Consider the following 19,302-nt stretch of genomic DNA (forward strand, 5'->3'; position numbering starts at 1 on the left):
TGGTTATCCAAATAATGTTCTTTCCTTGCAGGCAGAACCGCTGGAAAAAGAGAGGGATGAGCATCATTCCTACCAAATTTGGCATCAGTTTCACTGTCCCATTTCTGAACCAGGTCTGTAAATGTCATTTGCCCTCTCACTAGAGAAGCTGTGTTTATGGTGCCTCCCCCAGGCCCTCCTCCATTTGTACCAAACTGGAGCTTCTTGAACAAGTAGTAAATTAGTTAAGAAAGAGCACACGTTTTTCAAGCCAAAATGAGCACCACAACAGTTACCAGTATGTACTCCAAAAGATGCCACAATATAGCTACATTTCCATGGTATTTTGCTAGGTTGATTTCCCTGTCTTTCTCAATAGCAGAAATACTGCTCCCATGTTTGAGCTGATTTGATGGACTGTGAGTGGTGTTGGGGTAAAGGGTGCATCTGTGTTTCACAGGGGCAGGATTGGATTATTTCACCTGCTTTCTGAGCTGAAAATACTGACTGGGGTTTGTTATGGGTTTGTATGGGTTCTAGTGAGTTGGTGAGACTAAACCAAACTCACCTCAAGTGTAAACAAGTGGCTTTAGTTGCTCCCAATAACAACCTTAGTCTAGTTCTAAATGAATTCTCTCTGCAGTCTGCTAAGTACTCCACTAGTTAATTTATGATGATTAATGTTCCCCATTATAGGCTGGAGCTCTGGTCCATGTGTATACAGATGGCTCTGTGTTACTTACACATGGGGGGACTGAGATGGGTCAAGGACTTCACACCAAAATGATCCAGGTAATAATGAGTTTGGGCTTAACTCAGTGAGACATCTTTTCAGGACATTTACCCTCTCTCTACAGTATTGCCTCAAACACCTTGACACCTTCTCTGTGTGTATGCAGAGAGTAACAAATCAGGACTAATTCCTCTTCACTCTTTGAACAGCAGTGCTAGATTTCCAGAGTATTATCACAACTGAGTATTAGAATTAGATTCTTCATTATCTTAAATCTCATTATATAAATAATGCAGGTTATGCTTACAGTTTAACTTCTCTGGCAATTTCACTTCACGCCATAAAGGTAAGTTTACATCCATTTTACACAAAAATTAGTTGTATTGAAAACATATATATCTGCATATGCAAGTGCCTTTGTACTTAGAAAGGCTGAAGGGAGCAACATTCCTTTGGCAGGAAAATGAAAGGAAAATCTCATAGGGCTTTGAATCTTCTGATTCTTTTAACTGTTGAGAGAAGAATTTAGTCTCATAATAGTAAGTGAACGTCTGTCGCTGTGGCAAAAGTGTTTGTGTTCACACACATTCAGTCTGTGAAATGCAAATATAACAGTGTTCTGGCTAGTTCTCAGTCACTGGAACAACTCAGTCTGCAGGAAAAATGAAGTTTATGGTGGGAGAGGGTAGAGGTAGCAATGTGGGTCCTGGCAGTGCAAGCAATGACTGACAATGCCCATGGATAAGAAGTGCTGTTCACCTTGTTTACCAATTGTTCACCTTTGCTCCACAGGTTGCTAGCAGGGCCCTGGGAGTCCCCACCTCCAAAATTTACATCAGTGAGACCAGCACGAACACTGTCCCAAACACGTCCCCGACAGCCGCTTCCGTCAGCGCGGACATCAATGGAATGGCCGTCCATGTATGGAGCTGAGTTATTCAAAGGAGTGGGTTACAGGAGGGCTCCAGGGCATGAAAAGTTGTCCTGTATTTATCAGTTGCTTAAGGAAAACAACCATCAAAAGGCAGTTCCAGTCTAAGGATGCCTCATAACTCTACCTGGTATAGCTAGCAGTGGCATTAGATTGTGAATGATTATGTTTTTTCAAGTTATTCAAAACACTCCTTCAGTCCTTTGGTAGTTCTAAAATAGAGTATCTGAGATTGCTTAAAATGAGCAGAAGCTGGCATCTATTTAAATAGCCAGCTTCTAAGAAATTAATTCAGCCTTATCTGTAACAAATGTATTTTGCTGCATGTGTTAATAGCAAATGGTTTGAGAGCTGTGCTCCACAAGCTCTAAGTGTTGATCAGCTCAGAGCAAATGTTCTGCTGTAGCAATGGCATGGTTGTGGCTATCTGCCATGGTGGAGTTACCAATGTATATATTTGCCGATTTTTCCATTTTAAAAGAAGAATTTAATACTGGCTGTTCTCAGTTTAAAAGAAAAGGCGAAGTGAAACCTGCAAAGTGAAATCATCAGGCTGTTGACTTATCTGACTAGGTTGAATTTTTGGAAGACATTTTTCTTTCAGAGTTAAAGGATCATTTTGTAAGCTATGCTGAGCTGTCCTGTATAGACAGGGTACAGATAAAATTAGTCTATAAATGTCACGGTCCAGAAAGTTCTGTGCTGAATTTGGGATTCCTTTTTGCTATCAGCACAGCCAATCTCCTTTAAAATCCTTTTCAGGCAACATTTCTTCCAATGTAGCAAGACATTCACACTAGTGAACTTTGTTCCTTTTTATTATTTGCGAAAGTCCTAAAGGCAATATTGGTTTTTTGGTGGTTCTTTGAAACTCTTATAGGGCTCTTAATACCATAAGCTGGCTATTCAAATATTAAAATATTTCTTTTTGCTCCTTTTGTTTCTAGAATGCGTGTCAGACAATCTTAAAAAGACTTGAGCCAATCAAACAGTCTAATCCCAAAGGATCCTGGGAAGACTGGGTAAGCTGTTTGTCATGAGACAAGTGGACATTGTCAGAGATTGTTTTAATCGGCAAACCATGTGTGCAGGTGTGTCCTCCAGGCCTTCTGCATCTTGCTAGTGTAGATTTGAGCAAAGACAGTGAAACACAAACCTGGCACAGATGTCTGAGTAATTTAAGCTTGCAAGAGGTCATCCCCAAGACATCAGTTATTACTAATCCTGAGATTTCTCCAAATTTTGGGGCCTGCCCATGAAAAACCTCATCAGACAAAAGTCTCGAGTGGTTACATATATCTTTGTAGTCAGACTACAGTCTTGGACAGAAGGAAACCTGTTTTTTAATGAAGAGATTCTGTAGCATAGACAGCTCTTGTTGAGTTGCCATTTAGCCCCTGTAGTGCTCCTTGTCTGCAGTATCTCTGTCCCCTCAATCTGAAGGGATGGATGGGCTGTAAGGCTCTCTTCAGATCCAAGCTCTACTCTTCATCTGAGGAGTTTTGACTCTGATTTGCAATTCAGGATAGAATTTCCCTCACTGAAGTCAAGATGACCTGTCAATTTGACCTTGGTCATTGAGGCTAAAAGTCTGACTGTAGCTGAGAAACAGACAGACAAAAGCAGGCCTCATCCTCTGTCGGTGGTTCAAGTTCTGCCCTTGCTAGCTGCTGACTGGGGGAGGAGCTGCAGTCATGATGTTTGGCAGTGCTGGAGTTGGGTGTGTGACAGCTGTCTGTAACTGCACATTTTCTACTTGAGGCCTCCTGGAAATGTTTCTGTGCAGTTATTTTGAAGGGTCTGGTTGTACATGTTACTGTTTTCAACCTCTTTTTCATGTTGCCAGATTAAAACCGCCTATGAGAGCTGTGTCAGCCTGTCAGCCACAGGGTTTTATAGGTGAGTGAAATTTCACACTACAGAGGCACTGTCTCGGTTGCATGAATTGCATCCAGGGATATTCTGGAGGATTTACAGCCCCCTGCCACTGCTCTAAATTAAAGCTGCATTCCCTTTCCTACCTCCAAGTGATAAACTGAGGTTAACAGTCCCCTGGCTGGGGAGAATCGATTCCTGATGCATCACAGCTCTGAGGACAAGTAAATCTGGAGTAGAACTGACTTCATTCCAGCTGACCTTGGTCTGAAGAAGCGTAAATGAAATCGGAGCTTTGCCTGAGGCTCTGCTCTTGTGACCTAGTTTTGCACTAGAGCTGCCATGGGGGATGAAAGGGAACAGGGATTGTCCTTGAGGAAAATCCTGTCTCTTGTGGCATGAGCAGTCATCAGTGTTTCCAGCGTTGTTCTCCCGCTCCAGATTCTTGCTGGACCCCGTGTAGTTCTGAAATGAGGCACTTCTCTTTGTCAGCTTTACCGCTGGAGGAAAGCAGAGATCCATCATCTTTAAGGCAGAGGGGTTGACATTAATAAATAAATACAGTGTTGAGAAGAACCTATTTAGGACTAAAATACACTATGTGTTAATTTCTTTTGTATCTCTGAAATGTATTTTTTTTCTCTTAATCAAGTGACTTATCAGTATTTTAATAAAAGTAGTCAGACACAAAATTTGCCATGAACTGTGCTTAAAATCAGTTCTAAGCCTAATAGAGTTTCTGCTTCAGCTTGACTATTGTCTGAAATTTATTTGCCTTAAAGAAACATTCACCTGCACTCTGAAAGCAAAGGATTTTTGTCCTGGATTAGTAGATAATAGTCATCACAAGCCCTGAGATTTATGGGCAAGTAATGACGGCCTAAACAGTTTGATAGTTTCAATCAAGTTCTGGAATACAGAGCAGATTTAGCAGATTTCTATTTATAGTTGTTACACTTTTAATTTCTGCATGGGCTTGACAGAAGGAATGAAACAAAAGCGAATAAGGATTTTGATAAGTAGCAATGAAGTTTGTGGCTTTTTTCACGGGATGTAATGTGGTTTTGTTTCTCTTTGTATCCAGAATCCCTGAAGTTGGCTACAACTTTGAAAAGAATGAAGGAAAACCATTCTCCTACTTCAGTTATGGAGTTGCCTGCTCTGAGGTTGAGATAGATTGCCTGACAGGTGACCACAAGGTGAGGGGTCAGCAGTGAAACAGCCCTCTGTGTTTTGGTGACAGGAACATTCACGGGGAGTTAGAACAAATACTGGGTGTCAGCCCATTCCTGGCTCTGTCATTGGTCTGGTGTGACCTTCAGCAAATTTCTTAACTCCTCTGTTCCACAGTGCAGCAATCCGTAAAGTGTAATAAAACAATAATTATCTACCCTGTGGGGATTTGGGGCTTAATGAATGATTGCAAAAGTTATTGGATTTTCTTGAGTAAGAGATAGCAGCACTGTGTTGGCACAAAAGTACAGAAACATCTTGGAATTGAGTTAATCATTAAAAAATAATACTGAAGACTTCTGGAAAGAAAGAAAGAAAGGAAAATTAATAAAAAATTTAATCAGGATCTGACCTAGTTGGTTATTCTCAGCTACAGACCACTGATACCATCTTGGAATTAATATTAACTGGGTCCATTGGACCTCTGGGTAAAACTGCAGTGAGTTCCTTTGAATTAATACTGGGGTGAACTCAGATTAAAAGTCAGTATGAGAAGTTCAGGTGAGATAAAGTTATATGGGGCAGTGTTTGGCTGCTCCTCACACAAGACCATGGTGGACCAGTTCCAGAGATGGGTGCTGATTTACCCTTTATTCCCGTTTTTTAGAACATTCGCACAGACATTGTTATGGATGTTGGTACCAGTCTGAACCCAGCCATAGATATAGGACAGGTAAGTGAAAAAATATTGCTATTTCCCTCATGTCAAAGCAATCACACTGCTCTTAGACTTTTCTGTTTGTCATCCCTCTCAAGGCTGTGCCTTTGCAAACAACCTTTTTAACTTCACACAGAAATACAAAGGGAAATTCTCTGTTAGGGTTTGGGGATTTTTGGCTTGGATGATAAGACTACAGGATATTGTCCAGTCACCACCCCACTGATGTTTTTCAGGCTAAATCCCACACCTGATATTTATACTTCTGTCTGTCAATATTAAGTTTATTTAATTTAGTGAACACTCTCCTGTGACTAAAGAGTTAAGGTGGCCGATTCTGTCCTCCAGCTGCTGCTGTGTAGAATTCTCAGTAGGAAGTTGGACCAGTCACTTATCTTGCAAAGTGCATGGGCAGGCACAAGATTACTTCATAATTCTGTGCAGTAATAATCACAATATCTCTTAGCAGATAACGGTTATAAACACAGAGTTGTTTGACAGACCAAGAGATGAATTGTTAGACATATGCTTATCTGGCCATGTCAGCTTGCTGGCTAACTCTAGATGTGGATATGGTGTAACTCCAATGAAACTGCTGCAGGATTTGGGACGACAGGCAAGCATGAGTTGTGAAGCTCTGCTGTAGCTAAAATGAAATTTCCTTAAAAGTGACATTTTTTCTGAAAGAGATTTTTTTTTTGGAAGTGTCCAAGGGGAGAAGGAGATTTTCTATCTTTGCAGCCTGTTGCTTTAGGTTTGGGAATTGAGAGATGGGCTAAATGGAGCCTGTCAAAAGGGTCTTCAATTCCTGTGTCCTTCCATGAATTGCTGCAGAGGATCTGGAGACACAGGAGAGAAAGGATGTGGCATGAGTGCAGGGATACAAGTACACAGAAATGGGTCAATGAATGCTTGTGCCAAACCTTTAGACTGTGCTGGCTGTCAGATATCTCAGTGGGCAGAGAGCACAGCTGCTTTGTGCAGAGTTGTTCAAGAACATCCCCCTCTCATAATCTTTTTGCTCCTAAAATTTACAGTAGAAAAAATATGGAAAAAAGTTTTTTAGTACTTAAATGGATATGGGAGTGTTTTTGCAGGTGTCTGTGCTGCTGACCTGATAATTCACAGCACTTAGGAAAGCATTTATACTGAAATGGAAAGCATAAAATATTTTGTCTTTAGATGTTTTATCTTTAGTCCTTTTAGTCTACTTGTTTTTTGATATATCAGCAAGTTCAACTCATTCAGTGTTCACCTGCCTAGGAAAAAATCAATTTTTCATTGATTTTTTTTTTCTGTTGCTTCATCAGAGAATTCCTGTCCAGCTTTTACAGAAAATCTGTTTGCATGTATTTGTAAATTGCTTCACCTGCCAGGGAAATGCAGCCACATTTATGTGGGAACACAGGAATTGTGCAAAGATTGTACCCAGCAGAAGGGACAAGGGTTTAGAGATAAAAAGCGGGATCTGTGTCAGGTGGGGAGGGTTGAAAACCCTGGTGGATGTCGTCACTGTTTGTCCTTGTGCAGGGAAGAACAACAACAACAAAGAGAATGTAACCTTGTTTGGATGTGTTTGTAGATAGAAGGAGCCTTCGTCCAGGGCATTGGGCTCTTCACCATGGAGGAGCTGCGTTACTCTCCTGAAGGGAACTTGTACACTCGAGGGCCTGGCATGTACAAAATCCCAGCATTTGGAGACATCCCAACAGAATTCTACGTGTCCCTTCTCCGTGACTGCCCCAACAGCAAGGCAGTTTACTCATCCAAGGTATGCCTAGGAGGTCTGTGGGCCTCTTACTGCCCCAGTAACACTGTGAAGCTGAGTGGGATAAAGTCGTGATCCTGTGTGTCTAAACAGTTCATCTCATTATGCTGTGGTTACTCTGAAGCCAGGATGTTTTTCCTTTTCTTATCAGAAATGTGTGTGCTATCCATTCTAGGTAGGAAGAATTGAAATAGCCTGCACATTGCTGCCCCGATTGTCCATTACATGGAACTCAGGTGGCTTTGCTGTGTGAGAAGGCTTGTGTTCTCTTCCTGTTTCTTCCTTAAATGGCCCGAAGGTTGATTTAGCTCAGTGCTCACTGATCACACCTAGCACACTGGAGGCTGTTTTAGCATCACGTTTCCTCACTGAGCACATCTGGTAGAGTGAGGTTCCCATCTGGAAGGCAAAGGCTCACTCTTGCTTGTGCTCTGTCTAGGCTGTGGGAGAGCCACCTCTGTTCCTGTCTGCCTCCGTGTTTTATGCCATTAAAGATGCCATCTACGCAGCGAGGAAGGACTCTGGCCTGACGGAGGCGTTCAGGCTGGACAGCCCTGCCACCCCAGAGAGGATCCGCAATGCTTGTGTGGACATCTTCACCAAAATGGTAACAGCTCCTGGCCTCAGTCTGCTCCCTGGCCAGCCTGCCCCACGGGGAGTGAAAGCACAGGGGCCTGGAGCTGGGATTAGGGCAGGATGGGGAGGCTGTGTCCTTGCTCTAGTAGATGGGTTTTGCTTCATGGGTCTTATCCTTCATTTAATGTGCCATCAGCTGAGAGCCAGCTCCACAGCCCAGCAGTGCTAGGGCTCCCACTGCAGGAAGGGCAGTGTACAGTATCTCTGAAGTTCAGTCCATTCCATTCTCCACGTGCTGTGCGTGGAACAAAGGCACTGACTGCTTGTCCTGATGTTCCTGACTGTCTCTCAGAGAATCATCACATATGGTGAGGGCCACGGTGTGATTTAGTGGTGTCCCTCAGCAAGGGAGGGGGAGAAAATGTTCCTTCAAATCCTCCCTTCTTCTGAATGTTATGGCCACAGGAGTCTCCTTAGAGCTGTGGACGTGTCTGGAGGAGTGCAGGAGTTATCCCTGTCACTGGCTTCTCATGGCTGCTGTGCCACAGTGTTGTCACAGGGCTCCACAGTAGTCAGCCACCAGGCTCTGATAGAAATACCATGGCACAGACATCTGTGTTGGAAAAACTGGGACAGGAGCTCCTGTCTTCACATGTACAAAGTCCCCCACCTGAAAACAACATGGTGGGATGCTGAACCCTGGACAGGACCCTCATTTGTTGCTAATTTAATTTTTTTTTTCTCTTGACAGTGCCCTTCTGCTGAGCCAGGGACCTTTAAACCATGGTGTGTGCGTGTGTAGGAGGAAAGTTGAAGGAGCAAACTGCTGAAACTGAGCTTACACCAGAGGAACCACAAGGCAGTAGGACTGTAATGGAGAAAAAAACCCAACCTGTGTCCGTGTGGCTCACCCACTGATTCACAGAGCTTTCACATTTAATTGTCCAATCATTGTTTTCTCTACGAGAGGGAATTGCTGCCAGATTATAGCTGTGATATAAATTCAAATAAAGAGTAAGTTGAAGGTGATGTTATCCAGGTATAATTGAAAAATCTTATTTTTCATATTAACTTGCTGCAAGGATGCTTCTTACCAGCCAATGTGAAATAGCAGGGTGGTTGTTTCTTCTTCCTCCTGCTGTGGGGAAAAGATGTATCACCTTGTGTTGCTATGCCAAGAAGGACTTAAACGTGTTGAGCCCAGACACAGAGTCCTCTAGCTGAGATGGGGGAAGGTGTAAGAGGTGCTGAGGGCTGGACCCTGCTGTGAACCCTTTGCACACAAAGCCAGCTGTATCCTAGAGGGAGATGAGCAGGACTTCTGATGTTGGCTAATGAAGATGGTCTTTCCTGTGTAACAAAAGTGGTTCAGAGGAAAAGGCTAAAATGTGACCAATAGCTGATTTACCCCACGATCAATGACTGTTGCTTTGTTTGCACCTGGGCTTTAATGAGATTTTAGTTCAAGTGCTACCCTGTCTTCTCTGATTAAAGATAAAAACTAAATATACCAAGAGTACTTCCAGCAAGATGCTGCTTTTTTTTTTCACAGACTTTTCCCATCCCACATCCACATTCCCATCTCCACATCCCTCCCCATCCTTGAAATAGGAAAGAATATCAGAGACCCTGGAGTAACAGGAAATTTGCTCCTCGATGTTCCCAAGGCAATTTATACGAGGCTAAGCAAGGGGCACAAGGAGGTTGGGCACAACTGGGATTAGCTGGCTCCGGGTGCCCTCTAGGGTCAATCCATTGCTCTCATGGCCTTGCCTTCTTTTCAAGAGAATTCTTAGTTTTGCTGAATGTAAGAGAAGGGTACATTTTGCTACAAGGACTGCTTGTCTAAAAAATGTGTTGACTATGTGCTGGTCTGGTGTCATCTGGATTGAATATATTTTTCATGTTGGATTTAGTGCTGGGCATCCCTCCTGACAGGTTTTGTCACTGTCAGATTCAACACTGGAGCACCAGGTTGTCTCTACATGGTGTCAGCCACATACTGTGCCTGCTTATCATTTGCAAACTTTTATCTGTTTTTCTGGCCCACTGCTTTATGAAAATGTCCCTTTTCTCTTTCTGCACTCCCAGGGCCATCAAAATCATATGGTGCAAGAGGATGTAATTCCTTATATAAAATTTTGGTCGCATACAAACTTCTTAAAATTGGTCTTCATCTTAGGACTGGACAATGTATGCTCAGTGTGAAATATTTTTTTAAGCACTCCAGGGTATATTGCTTGGAAAGCTATAGATTTATTTCTCAGCTTGAAATATTATGGATCTACCATCTAGGACAAGGGAATTTGTATATGTGAATTGCAGGAAGTATTTTGTGCCTATTGGGCTTGCTATGTAATTGTTTTATTAATTGAAATATCATATTGGTGTTTCTTAAGTTCTGAGGTACTGGGCAAGAACACATTTTCGTTTTCTCCTGGAAGTTGGTAATATGTTAAAAACCTACTAGAGAAGAAAACATGATAATTCATCTTCAAGAACAGCTATTGGAGCCTGTGTGTCCACATTCCTGGGTGTCCAGGGAGGGATGCAAAAAAAAAAGTCTGTAAGGTAGACTGTAAAAAAAAAAGGTCTGTAAAATTGGTATCAGCTGTTTCTGTGAATCCCACCTCGTGGGATTGCTGGATATAATCATTCAGACCAGGATGAGAAGAAATACAAAGGTAATGTTTGTTAAAGCAGAGCATGGAGACACAGGCAGAGTAGGATATCAAGGAGCTCCCAGTGTCATCCCAGGGAAAAGCTGCCTGTGATGGTCCTGGGAGATGCTGGGATGCCACCAGCAAGATGAGTAACTGCTCTTTCTCTCCCTGGTTTTGGAATTTTCATCATTTCAGGATGGGTTTGTGAGTGTCTCATGCAGTTGCAGTGACTGCTTGGTCAGGTGAATTTTTTTTAAGTTAGATGTATCAAGTCTCTGCTGTTCTGTTTGCTTTGTGAGTTAACTGGAGCACATTTGCCAGGTTCTGTGTACATGCAGTGGTCTGAACAGGCTGTTCAGAGCAGACCTGTGGAGCCAGTTTTGCTGCAGCATCAGTGAGCCACTCCTTCCCAGGCAACAGCCCCGGCCCTCGTGTCCAGCCCAGCTTGGAGCCCTCTTGATACCCGTGCCCAGCTCATGGAGAGAGGACACACTTCCCTTTTGGGGTGCACTGGAATTGAATGTAAATTATATCAAACACTTGGGGAGGGCAATGGTATAAAATCAGGGTTGCAAAGTAATGACAACAACTGATTGTGAGGATAAGGGAAGCCTGGAGGCTAATAGGAACTTACAGAAAGATCGTTGTGCCACCTGCCTGTGCTGTGGGACTCTAGGGAACATGAAGCTGAAGTTCTCGTGTCACTTCTCAATGTCTGAACATTTCATTCATTGCTTTCCTGTGAAATAAAGTGCCAGGCACCTTAGGAAAGGACTGGCACCCACTGGAGAGGCAGGAAGAGAAGATCCCTGACTTGGGGTGTGCTCTGCACTACAAAGCTGTGGGGAGCAGCTCTCCTGCTCTGCCCTGAGTGCAGTGCTGAGCCCTGCCAGGTGCTGTGTCCCATCTCCTCACACCACATCTCACTGTGTGGGGTCTCAGCTCTCTGTCACTGGAGGGAAAGCTACTCATGAAGAGAAAAACGTTCCTTTTCCTAGTACTTTCCAGTGAAACAGAGCACAGATGCAAGACTCTAATTTAATGGCATATAACTGGAAATTTGCTGCTTTTCTTCTTCCAGAAGTCTATCCTCAGAAGAGGAACTCTGCCATCTTGCTAGACTGTAAAGTACTGCGCACAATAACGGCCCTTGAATAGTAATTACTGCAGCTGGAGAGTTTGTGGGAGTGTGAAAGGAGCCCAGCTGATCTGATGTGTTAATGCTATTTAATTGCATGGCTGTCTGTGAGAGAGGGAGGCCAAGATTTTGGTAATTGTTTTGGGTCAGTTGTGATCAACAGTTTTCATTAACATTCTTTAATGAGCACTGTCAAATTGGTATCATGAATGTATGTGGAATTCTCTGTGAATGTCACAACATTGCAAAATAAAGCTGCTAAATACTCTTGAAACAAGTATGCTATGGTCAGAGTCTCCCAGGATTTGAAATCTAGACAATTCCAGCTCATCCTTGGTGTTTGTTTGACAAAGATGAACCCTTCCTGGGGCTGTGTGTCAGATCAGCTCAGTGACCAAAGCTGGGAGAGGGTGGGTGCTTGCTCTGTGCTGCCCAGCTGGATGAAGCCATGAGCCAGGGGGAGAGACTGGGCCTCTGTCTGGCCACGCCAGCAGCCAAGTCCAAAAGAAAGCAGAGTCAGTCCTTGTGCTTCTCTGCTAGCAGGAGCTTGTAGTAGGCACATCCTGTTTTCCACAGCTGCACAGTGCTGCATTCTGACGCTTCTAGCCACCTCCACAGGGCCCACCAGCTGCTGACACAAGGTGGGAGGCACTGTCTGGTGCTGTGGCTGTACCTGGTCTGCATTGACACTTCCTCCTGTCAGTGCAAGTGCACCGAGCTGAACGCTGGCCTTGGCCCACTGGAGTCAGCCCTGGAAGGAGGGGAGCCAAACTCAAAACCTGTGAATGGAGCAAGCACTGGGTCCCATCCCTAGGACGTACTTGAGCCCACACCCATAGGAGGTGAGGTTATAGAACAGAACAGAAGAGACCAAATGACGGGCCAGGCTTGACCCTCCCTGAGCATGAAAAGGTTGGGAACATTGCCAGTGGTTCCCCAGCAGGGTGTGCCACCCTGTGTCACAGCTCAGCCTCCAGGTGACATGCTCCTTTGGGAGCACTTCTTGCATCTGTGTGTCATGAAGAAATCCTTACCAAACCTCTTGGCCCAACACGGAGCCCAGAAAAGGAAATGTCAGTGGGGGTACAGCACGTGTGATGCTGCTGTGGTTTGCAGCAGGTCCAACCCACCCTACCCCAAACTGCTGGGTTCATCCCATCACAGTTCAGTTCATGCAGTTTTCCAAGGCCCAGTGCCACAAGTTCCTGCTCTTGTCGTGTTCAAACACGATTTAACTCTGTTGATCCCCCGTCCCTGGCAGTGGTCTGTCTCAGCTCTCTGACAAGTGTTTTGGACTGTGACACAGAAAACCTCACCGCAAGGAGCTGGGAAGCAAAGGCCTGCCAGTATCTCGAAGCACATGCCTTTGGATTAACACTCCCTGAAACAGTTCCTCTGTGCGGGCTATTTCTCCCAGGTCTCTGCGGTGCTGGGGTGGTGTGACAGGAAACTGCTGGGAAATGGGAAAGCAGCAAGGTCCCAGCGGTAGAAATGAGCGAGCTGCTGCTTCTGCAGGGCAGACAGCTCGCTGAACAGCTGCTCTGACAACCACCTGTAGGTCCACTGCACCTGGCTGTCGGTGAGCTCGGGGAGGAGGCCGCCCGCAGGCAGCCCGGCCCGGCGCAGCAGGTGGCCCAGCTCCTGCCCGAGGAAGCCAAACATCACCACGTAGTCGTAGTGCACGAGGCAGGGCCGGCACAGGCTGACCAGTGGCTTCCAGGGCACGCTGCCGTTGTGCATCCCACTGTCTAGGACCTCCTGGACGAAGCTGCTGAAGGACGGGCTGATGGCCATGCCTTGCAGGAAGGTGGCGATCAGCCTGTGGAAAGGGTCCCTGACAAAGAGCACTTTGGTGTAAGAGCCCAGCATGGCCTTTACCTCCGTGTGGTTGAACTCGCTCAGTCGTGTCTCCCTAGTGTGCAGCCGGCGGTAGGGGAGCGGCACTGGCAGCGTCACATTTTTCTCCTCTAGCTTCTCCAAAAGCTGATGCAATTCCTCCACCCCTGTGGATGGCACTTGGCAGTACAGGAGGTCCAGCCTGGTGTTCACCCTCAGACTCGGGAGCAGGGAGGCTTTCTCACCCTGGCTGTTTGGCAGCGTGGTGGATTTGCCTGCTCGGTGGCAGAAAGCTTTCAGTCTCCTCTTCCTGAGCTGCTGGACATGAAGAAAGGTGTCCAGTGTCAAAGTGAAGCCCTCCTCTGCCTTGAGGGCCAGGTCACCTGGAAAAGAGCATTTGGAGATGTGGGTGAGGAAAGAACACAGTGCCGCAAGTCAGACCCTGAGCACACGGTGCTGTTGCAGGCTCTTCTCGTTATTCCAGTGTGGAAAGGATTCAGCAATGAGTAGGAGAGGGGAGACCAGCTCTGTCTGGCAAAGAGCTTGGCTTTGTTGGGAAGTGGGTTTTTGTCCCCACAAGCATGTGACATTTTTCACACCCAGGCCCCTCTTTGCCCAAATCACCATGCCTGAGGACTGATCTCAACCACAGATTTATTCTGCGGGCCCAGTTCTCCACTAAATCATAATTTATGCTTTTAACTCCTTGCTTGCAACTGAACATCAAAGAGGTGAGTTTGCCAAAGAGTCAGAAATATTTTGAGAGACCAGGCAGCAGCAAATTGGTTTGTAGCTGCAAATACATGATGTCCTGCAACCCCTTTTGCATCTATTAATAGGTTAACATCAGCTGTCAAGTATATGTGAAAGTAAGAGATTATTCTTAATGCACCTATGATTTAGCGACCCAAATGACATCATTTATTGCATCACTCCCATATGTAAATTTTTTCTCTTGTAGATAAAAAGGCAAAAGCAAATAAAAAGTAAAAAGCAAAGAGAAATGAGATGACAAGGCAAATATAAAAGGCAAAAGCAAATACAAAGACTCTATAAGAGTGAGTTTAATTTCTCAAATTTCAGCTTTGCTTTTTTCTTTTTGTCTTCCTCTTTTTGATGTGAAAAGACCAGAGTGGGTTTGAATGTGGAAGATTAATGCCTGCCTTGTTAGTTTATTTTCTTTAGCAGCAGCACATCTGCCTCGTTTGCTCAGTACAGGCATCTGGCAGCCCTGGGGAGAAGTTTGATGGTTTGTACTGGGTCCCTGGCAAGTTAAATATTTGGGGAGGCTCCTGTACCGAGCAGCACAGTTAAAAGCAGAGAAGCACAGTTAAAATCAGGCAAAGGACATCAGGAACACAGGAAGAAACACAGTGATGACTGCAGCTATCCCGAGCTCTCTTGGATTCGCCCAGCCCCAGAACTCCAATGTCTGCAAAATCTAGTGATGACTTTGCCCTAGAATGATGGGAACTACAGGGGAAGGTTGCATTTTTTAGGCAAGAAATGCAATAATCACCACTGTCCCTGCTCCCTCCTGCCTTCTCAACAGCATTTCACAACAAAACAGCAAAACTTTTCTTAACAAGTTTTGGGAGCTATCTCCATCAGCCTGACATCTGTTCTCCCCACCACACCCGAGATCAATGATCCCACTAAGGACATAAAGCTGCAGGGCCCCACAGCAAGGGCTTTCTCCATAAACACCGCGCCAGGGGCGTTTTCTGTCCTGTGGGCAATGTGCCCGCCCAGGCGCTCGGGAAGGAGCTGCGGGGCGCTTCCCGTGGCCCAGAAGGGCTGTCGGGTGTGCAGAGCCGCCGCGGGCCGGGCCTTGCCTCGCCTCCGCGGGCCGGGCCTTGCCTTACCTCCGCGGGCCGGGCCTTGCCTCCGCGGGCCGGGCCTTGCCTCACCTCCGCGGGCCGGGCCTTGCCTCACCTCCGCGGGCCGGGCCTCACCTCCGCGGGCCGGGCCTTGCCTTACCTCCGCGGGCCGGGCCTCACCTCCGCGGGCCGGGCCTTGCCTCACCTCCGCGGGCCGGGCCTTGCCTCACCTCCGCGGGCCGGGCCTCACCTCCGCGGGCCGGGCCTTGCCTTACCTCCGCGGGCCGGGGTCCGGAGCAGCTGCCAGCTGAGGAGGGCGGCCACGGCCAGGGCGGCCGAGAGGCCGAGGCGGGGGAGGAAGCGCATTTCTGGGGTGTGCTGGGTGCCGAGTGCTGGTGAGCGGGACCCGAGGGAAGGGTGCTGGGGAACCTCCTGTGTTTATTTAACACACCCAGCCAGAGCTGGGTTAAAGTACTGTTTGGGCAGCGGCGCGGGGCAGGGAAACAGCCCGAGGCGCAGCAGGTGCCTCCCGCCTGCCTTTACAGCGTGAGATTGAGGCAGAATCCGCCTTTTTGTTCGGTGTCTGTGCCATGCCAGATGACAGCGCTGTGAGGAACAGGCCCCGCATCGCCCCTGTGCTCCGGGTCCTGCAGAGCCATGTGGGCAGAGATGTCCCTGGCCCCGATCCCGCATTCCCCGCTGCTTTCGGCACCGAGTGAGGCGCTGCGGAGGGAACGGAGCCGAGGGGAGCGATGGCTCCGGGACGGGGCACGCCAGTGCTGCCCACGGGTCGTGCCTCTGTGGTGCTGCGGGTCTTTCAAGCGAGAAGGTGTGTGGGGAAGGCGGCAGAGCACGGCCGGGGTCATGTGGCAGGTCCATGATGAGCCACGGACTGGAATGGCAGTTAAAGAAAAAAAAACCAAAAAAAACCCCAAAAAAACAAGGGTGAGCTCCCACGCAGACAGACAGACAGACGTACCGCTCCTTCCTTTGGCAAGGAGCCCCCCGTGCGATGGAGCCCCCCGTCGGGAGTGTGCCAGGGCGGGCTGGCCCTCCTGCACAGCGCGGCTCTCCCCGCAGAGGGCGCTCTGTGCCCGGCCAGCCCGGCCCCGCCGCGGCCTAGGGCATCATCGGCTTCACAAAAGCCACATTTGTGCCGTTTAAAGCCTTTCTGCATCGAGCAGGAGGTGTTTCCCCCAGCTCTTGCGGCTGTACCCTGCTGCATGTGTCCCTGCAAGCTGCCCCCAGATCTGGGGAATCCCGGTGCCGCCGGGGCTGTGGATGGCCGTGGTTTGCCCATGGGCTGCAGCAGGGACTGTCCACACCACGGCATCCCCGGACAGCCGAGGCGCAGCTGCTATGGGCTGGCAGAAATGCAGCTGCTTTTTATTTTACAGCCATAAAGTGAAAGCAAAGAGACATCCTCTGTCCGCGGGGCAGAGAGAAATAGTGGAAAACCCCCTTTGCTTTGCATTGCAAGGAAACTGAACTTCCCAAGTTACATCAGGGTTTCATCTGTCCTCCTGACTTGTATCTGCCATTTAAATGGTGATTTTTAGATTATTCTTTTCTTGCGCCCGGGTTTTTGTTGGTTTTTTTTTTTGTTTGGTTGGGTTTTTTTGTTTGTTTTTGTTTTGTTTTGTTTTGTTTTTTGGGGGGGGGTTTGGGGGTTGTTTTTTTTTTGGCGCTGAAAAGTTTTCTCAGGTGTCTGCAGACACTGGGTGAAACTCACTGCTGGGCTTCGTCTGTTTGCCTTCCATCCACCACTTAGCAACAGCCAGCAAGGCTGAGACTGAAAGGCTTCCTGCTGTACACTTGTAGGGAGCCAGCAGCCTTTTTGGGCACAGAGGCTGAGTCAGGTGTGGAAATGCATTCACATCCTACTATTTAATGCAATTACACAGGGGAATTAGTTGGGAAATTCATATTAAGCTTCCCATAACTTAGGAAAACCCTCATTGCCATGAATGTGAGAAAAATTCTCTTTTTCTTTACACCAGCGGTAGGTTTGCCTGAATAAGGATTTCCAGATTTTTTCCCACCAAGATCTTGAACAACATTGCCTTGGGCTCCCTTTTTCTCCTCACAGGACGCAAACCCTTTGGAGATATTCTTATAGGTTAATAAACATCCTCCTCTTCAGCCTTCCCGCATTCCTCCCGCTTCCAAATTTTGCAAAGTATTGTCTTGTGTGACCATGACCCGTGGGCACTGATGTGAGGGTTCCCCCCCCCTTGTTCCTCCTCATGCCTGCCTTGTGGGAATGTGAACTTTGCAAAGTGATGGCAAACACTGCCTCGTTTGGAGAGGGATGTTTTTACACTGTGAGGAAAGGAAGAGCAGAGAGGAAACCTTCTTATCCCTCTTCTTGTTTGGAAACTTGCATATGACATCTGTGTTTTGCAAGCAAATTTGGGCCCATCTCTCAGCAGAAATCTGGGAGCAGTTGGAGAAGGAACAAAGTTCCCTGCTCCCAGAGCATCATGTAATGTGGAAAGCCTCTGGTCTTTGGGAAGGATGGTCCTGAGAGCAGGGCTGCCAGGCTGCTGCCTGGGGATGCATTGCACTCAGTGACAAGGATTCCTTGAAATCAACCCCAGAAGTCAAGGGTGGGAGTGGGTATTTGAATAAACTGGTGGTTCTGCAAGTGGCCTCTTTTCCATCTGGGTTCCCAGAGCTCCTCTCTGTGCCTGTGGAGAACTTTGGCTGCCCAGCTTGCTTTGGGGGTGGGGCACACACCCCACCACACACCTCCAGGGCTATCTCATTCTCAGGGATGAGGGTTAGCACTTCAGTGCATGAGCTGGAGCCTATGTGTAAGCATCAGCTCCTTCAGTCTTACTGTCACTTCCAAATTTGGCCAACTCAGCTGCTTTCTGCTGGGATTTGGGATTTTCTTCACTCTAGCTCCTGCCAGATGTGGGTGAGCCAATGTGCCCAGCACCCTGAGCCCATCTCCTCCAGTGCTTGCATTCAGCACTGCCACTGTTAGCCGTGGATTTGGAAGGTGGACATTTGTCCTTGTGCACCAGGAGCACCAGGCTGGCTGTGGGAGAAGCCAGAGACCTCAGGGAGTGCCCCACGCAGCAGCATCCCAGGACTGAGCAGCACTGGACCAGAAATAGTTATGCAATGTGAAAAGGAAGGGAAAGCAAGTTCCCATTGCACCCAAGGAGTGGAGCAGGTAGGACAATGTTTGGAGTGGTTGTACAGCTCTGGCGCTTCCTGTTTTCCCGTGGGCAGGAGCTGTGATTGTCACTTCTTATTCAGCTCCTCATCCTGGGAGGAAGACAGTATCGGGCTGTCCAGGGGCAGCAGGATGTTTATGTGGCAGGCTGAGTCAAGGTGCTGCTTTTAATACACCCCAGAGCAGAGTCATTAGGGGAAACATACATTTTACATTTATTTCTTTTTTTTTTTTTTTAAAGGCTCATGAACATCCAAAGTGCTTTGCAATTGCCATTGAGCTGTGTGGCTGAGTGCCAGCGCTGAGTGTCATTGTTTTCTAAGGCTATTATACAAGGATTTTACAGGGTGCCATGAACTACTGGTAATTTAGGGAGGATTCGTCTGATTAGTGATGCTGTATTGAGAGGCTTTGCTTAATTACTCCATAAGCTGTTAAACTTTGCATTGTCTCAAAGCCAGGCCCACACCAACCAGAGCACCTAACAGTGGTGGAGAGAGGATGAGGCAGCCATGCAGCCTCTGCCATGTGCCTCCTCCAGCCAGGGGAGCCCTCTCTCCCTGCTTTATTAAGGATAAGGGCATTTTCCTGGAAGAGGGAACCAAGGGATTTAACAAGACTCAAAGTTTTAAAAAATATGAGGATTGCAGCCATTATCTCTCTGCAGTAGCAGATGGGAATCCCATGGCAAAAAAAATAGCCTGTGTCTGGATCTATATATGCAGGGGAAGGATGCTCATGGCCCATCACATCCACCCCATCACCTGCCATGGGATCACATCCATCCATCCCATTGCCTCCACCCCATCACCTGCCATGGGATCACATCCATCCATCCCATTGCCTCCACCCCATCACCTGCCATGGGATCACGTCCATCCATCCCATTGCCTCCACCCCATCAC

The 19,302-nt window shown here is 47.1% G+C and overlaps 2 protein-coding genes across 5 annotated transcripts in view; one reads left to right on the forward strand and one right to left on the reverse strand.

Annotated features, from left to right (window-relative positions):
• Positions 1 to 11,810, forward strand: part of XDH (xanthine dehydrogenase) — a 109,661-nt gene extending 97,851 nt beyond the window's left edge. For all 4 annotated transcript variants that reach the window (XM_063391151.1, XM_063391152.1, XM_063391153.1 and 1 more), the window contains 10 exons: positions 32 to 113; positions 676 to 771; positions 1,505 to 1,633; positions 2,591 to 2,665; positions 3,490 to 3,542; positions 4,603 to 4,717; positions 5,359 to 5,424; positions 6,992 to 7,180; positions 7,617 to 7,784; positions 8,505 to 11,810. In XM_063391151.1, the coding sequence (XP_063247221.1) occupies positions 32 to 113; positions 676 to 771; positions 1,505 to 1,633; positions 2,591 to 2,665; positions 3,490 to 3,542; positions 4,603 to 4,717; positions 5,359 to 5,424; positions 6,992 to 7,180; positions 7,617 to 7,784; positions 8,505 to 8,555 (1,024 nt within the window). In that variant the 3' untranslated portion in view covers positions 8,556 to 11,810. The remainder of the gene's footprint in view (positions 1 to 31; positions 114 to 675; positions 772 to 1,504; positions 1,634 to 2,590; positions 2,666 to 3,489; positions 3,543 to 4,602; positions 4,718 to 5,358; positions 5,425 to 6,991; positions 7,181 to 7,616; positions 7,785 to 8,504) is intronic.
• Positions 11,811 to 11,968: 158 nt separating this feature from the next.
• Positions 11,969 to 16,805, reverse strand: LOC134547351 (carbohydrate sulfotransferase 8-like). Its single transcript, XM_063391156.1, has 2 exons — positions 15,486 to 16,805; positions 11,969 to 13,773 (listed from the first exon to the last, which is right to left on the reverse strand). The coding sequence occupies exons 1-2, from the start codon at positions 15,574 to 15,576 to the stop codon at positions 12,959 to 12,961; spliced, it is 906 nt and encodes a 301-aa protein (XP_063247226.1). The 5' UTR covers positions 15,577 to 16,805; the 3' UTR covers positions 11,969 to 12,958.
• Positions 16,806 to 19,302: the final 2,497 nt, after the last annotated feature.

Source organism: Prinia subflava, chromosome 2, assembly GCF_021018805.1.
Source record: "Prinia subflava isolate CZ2003 ecotype Zambia chromosome 2, Cam_Psub_1.2, whole genome shotgun sequence".
NCBI classification, from domain to species: Eukaryota; Metazoa; Chordata; class Aves; order Passeriformes; family Cisticolidae; genus Prinia; species Prinia subflava.

What these genes read in the sequence shown, in the direction of transcription:
- LOC134547351 (XM_063391156.1), bottom strand. Translation starts at nt 15,576, where the DNA reads ATGCGCTTCCTCCCCCGCCTCGGCCTCTCGGCCGCCCTGGCCGTGGCC. An exon ending in CCGGACCCCGGCCCGCGGAG is followed by an intron (nt 13,774 to 15,485) that starts GTAAGGCAAGGC and finishes GCTCTTTTCCAG; the next exon opens with GTGACCTGGCCCTCAAGGCA.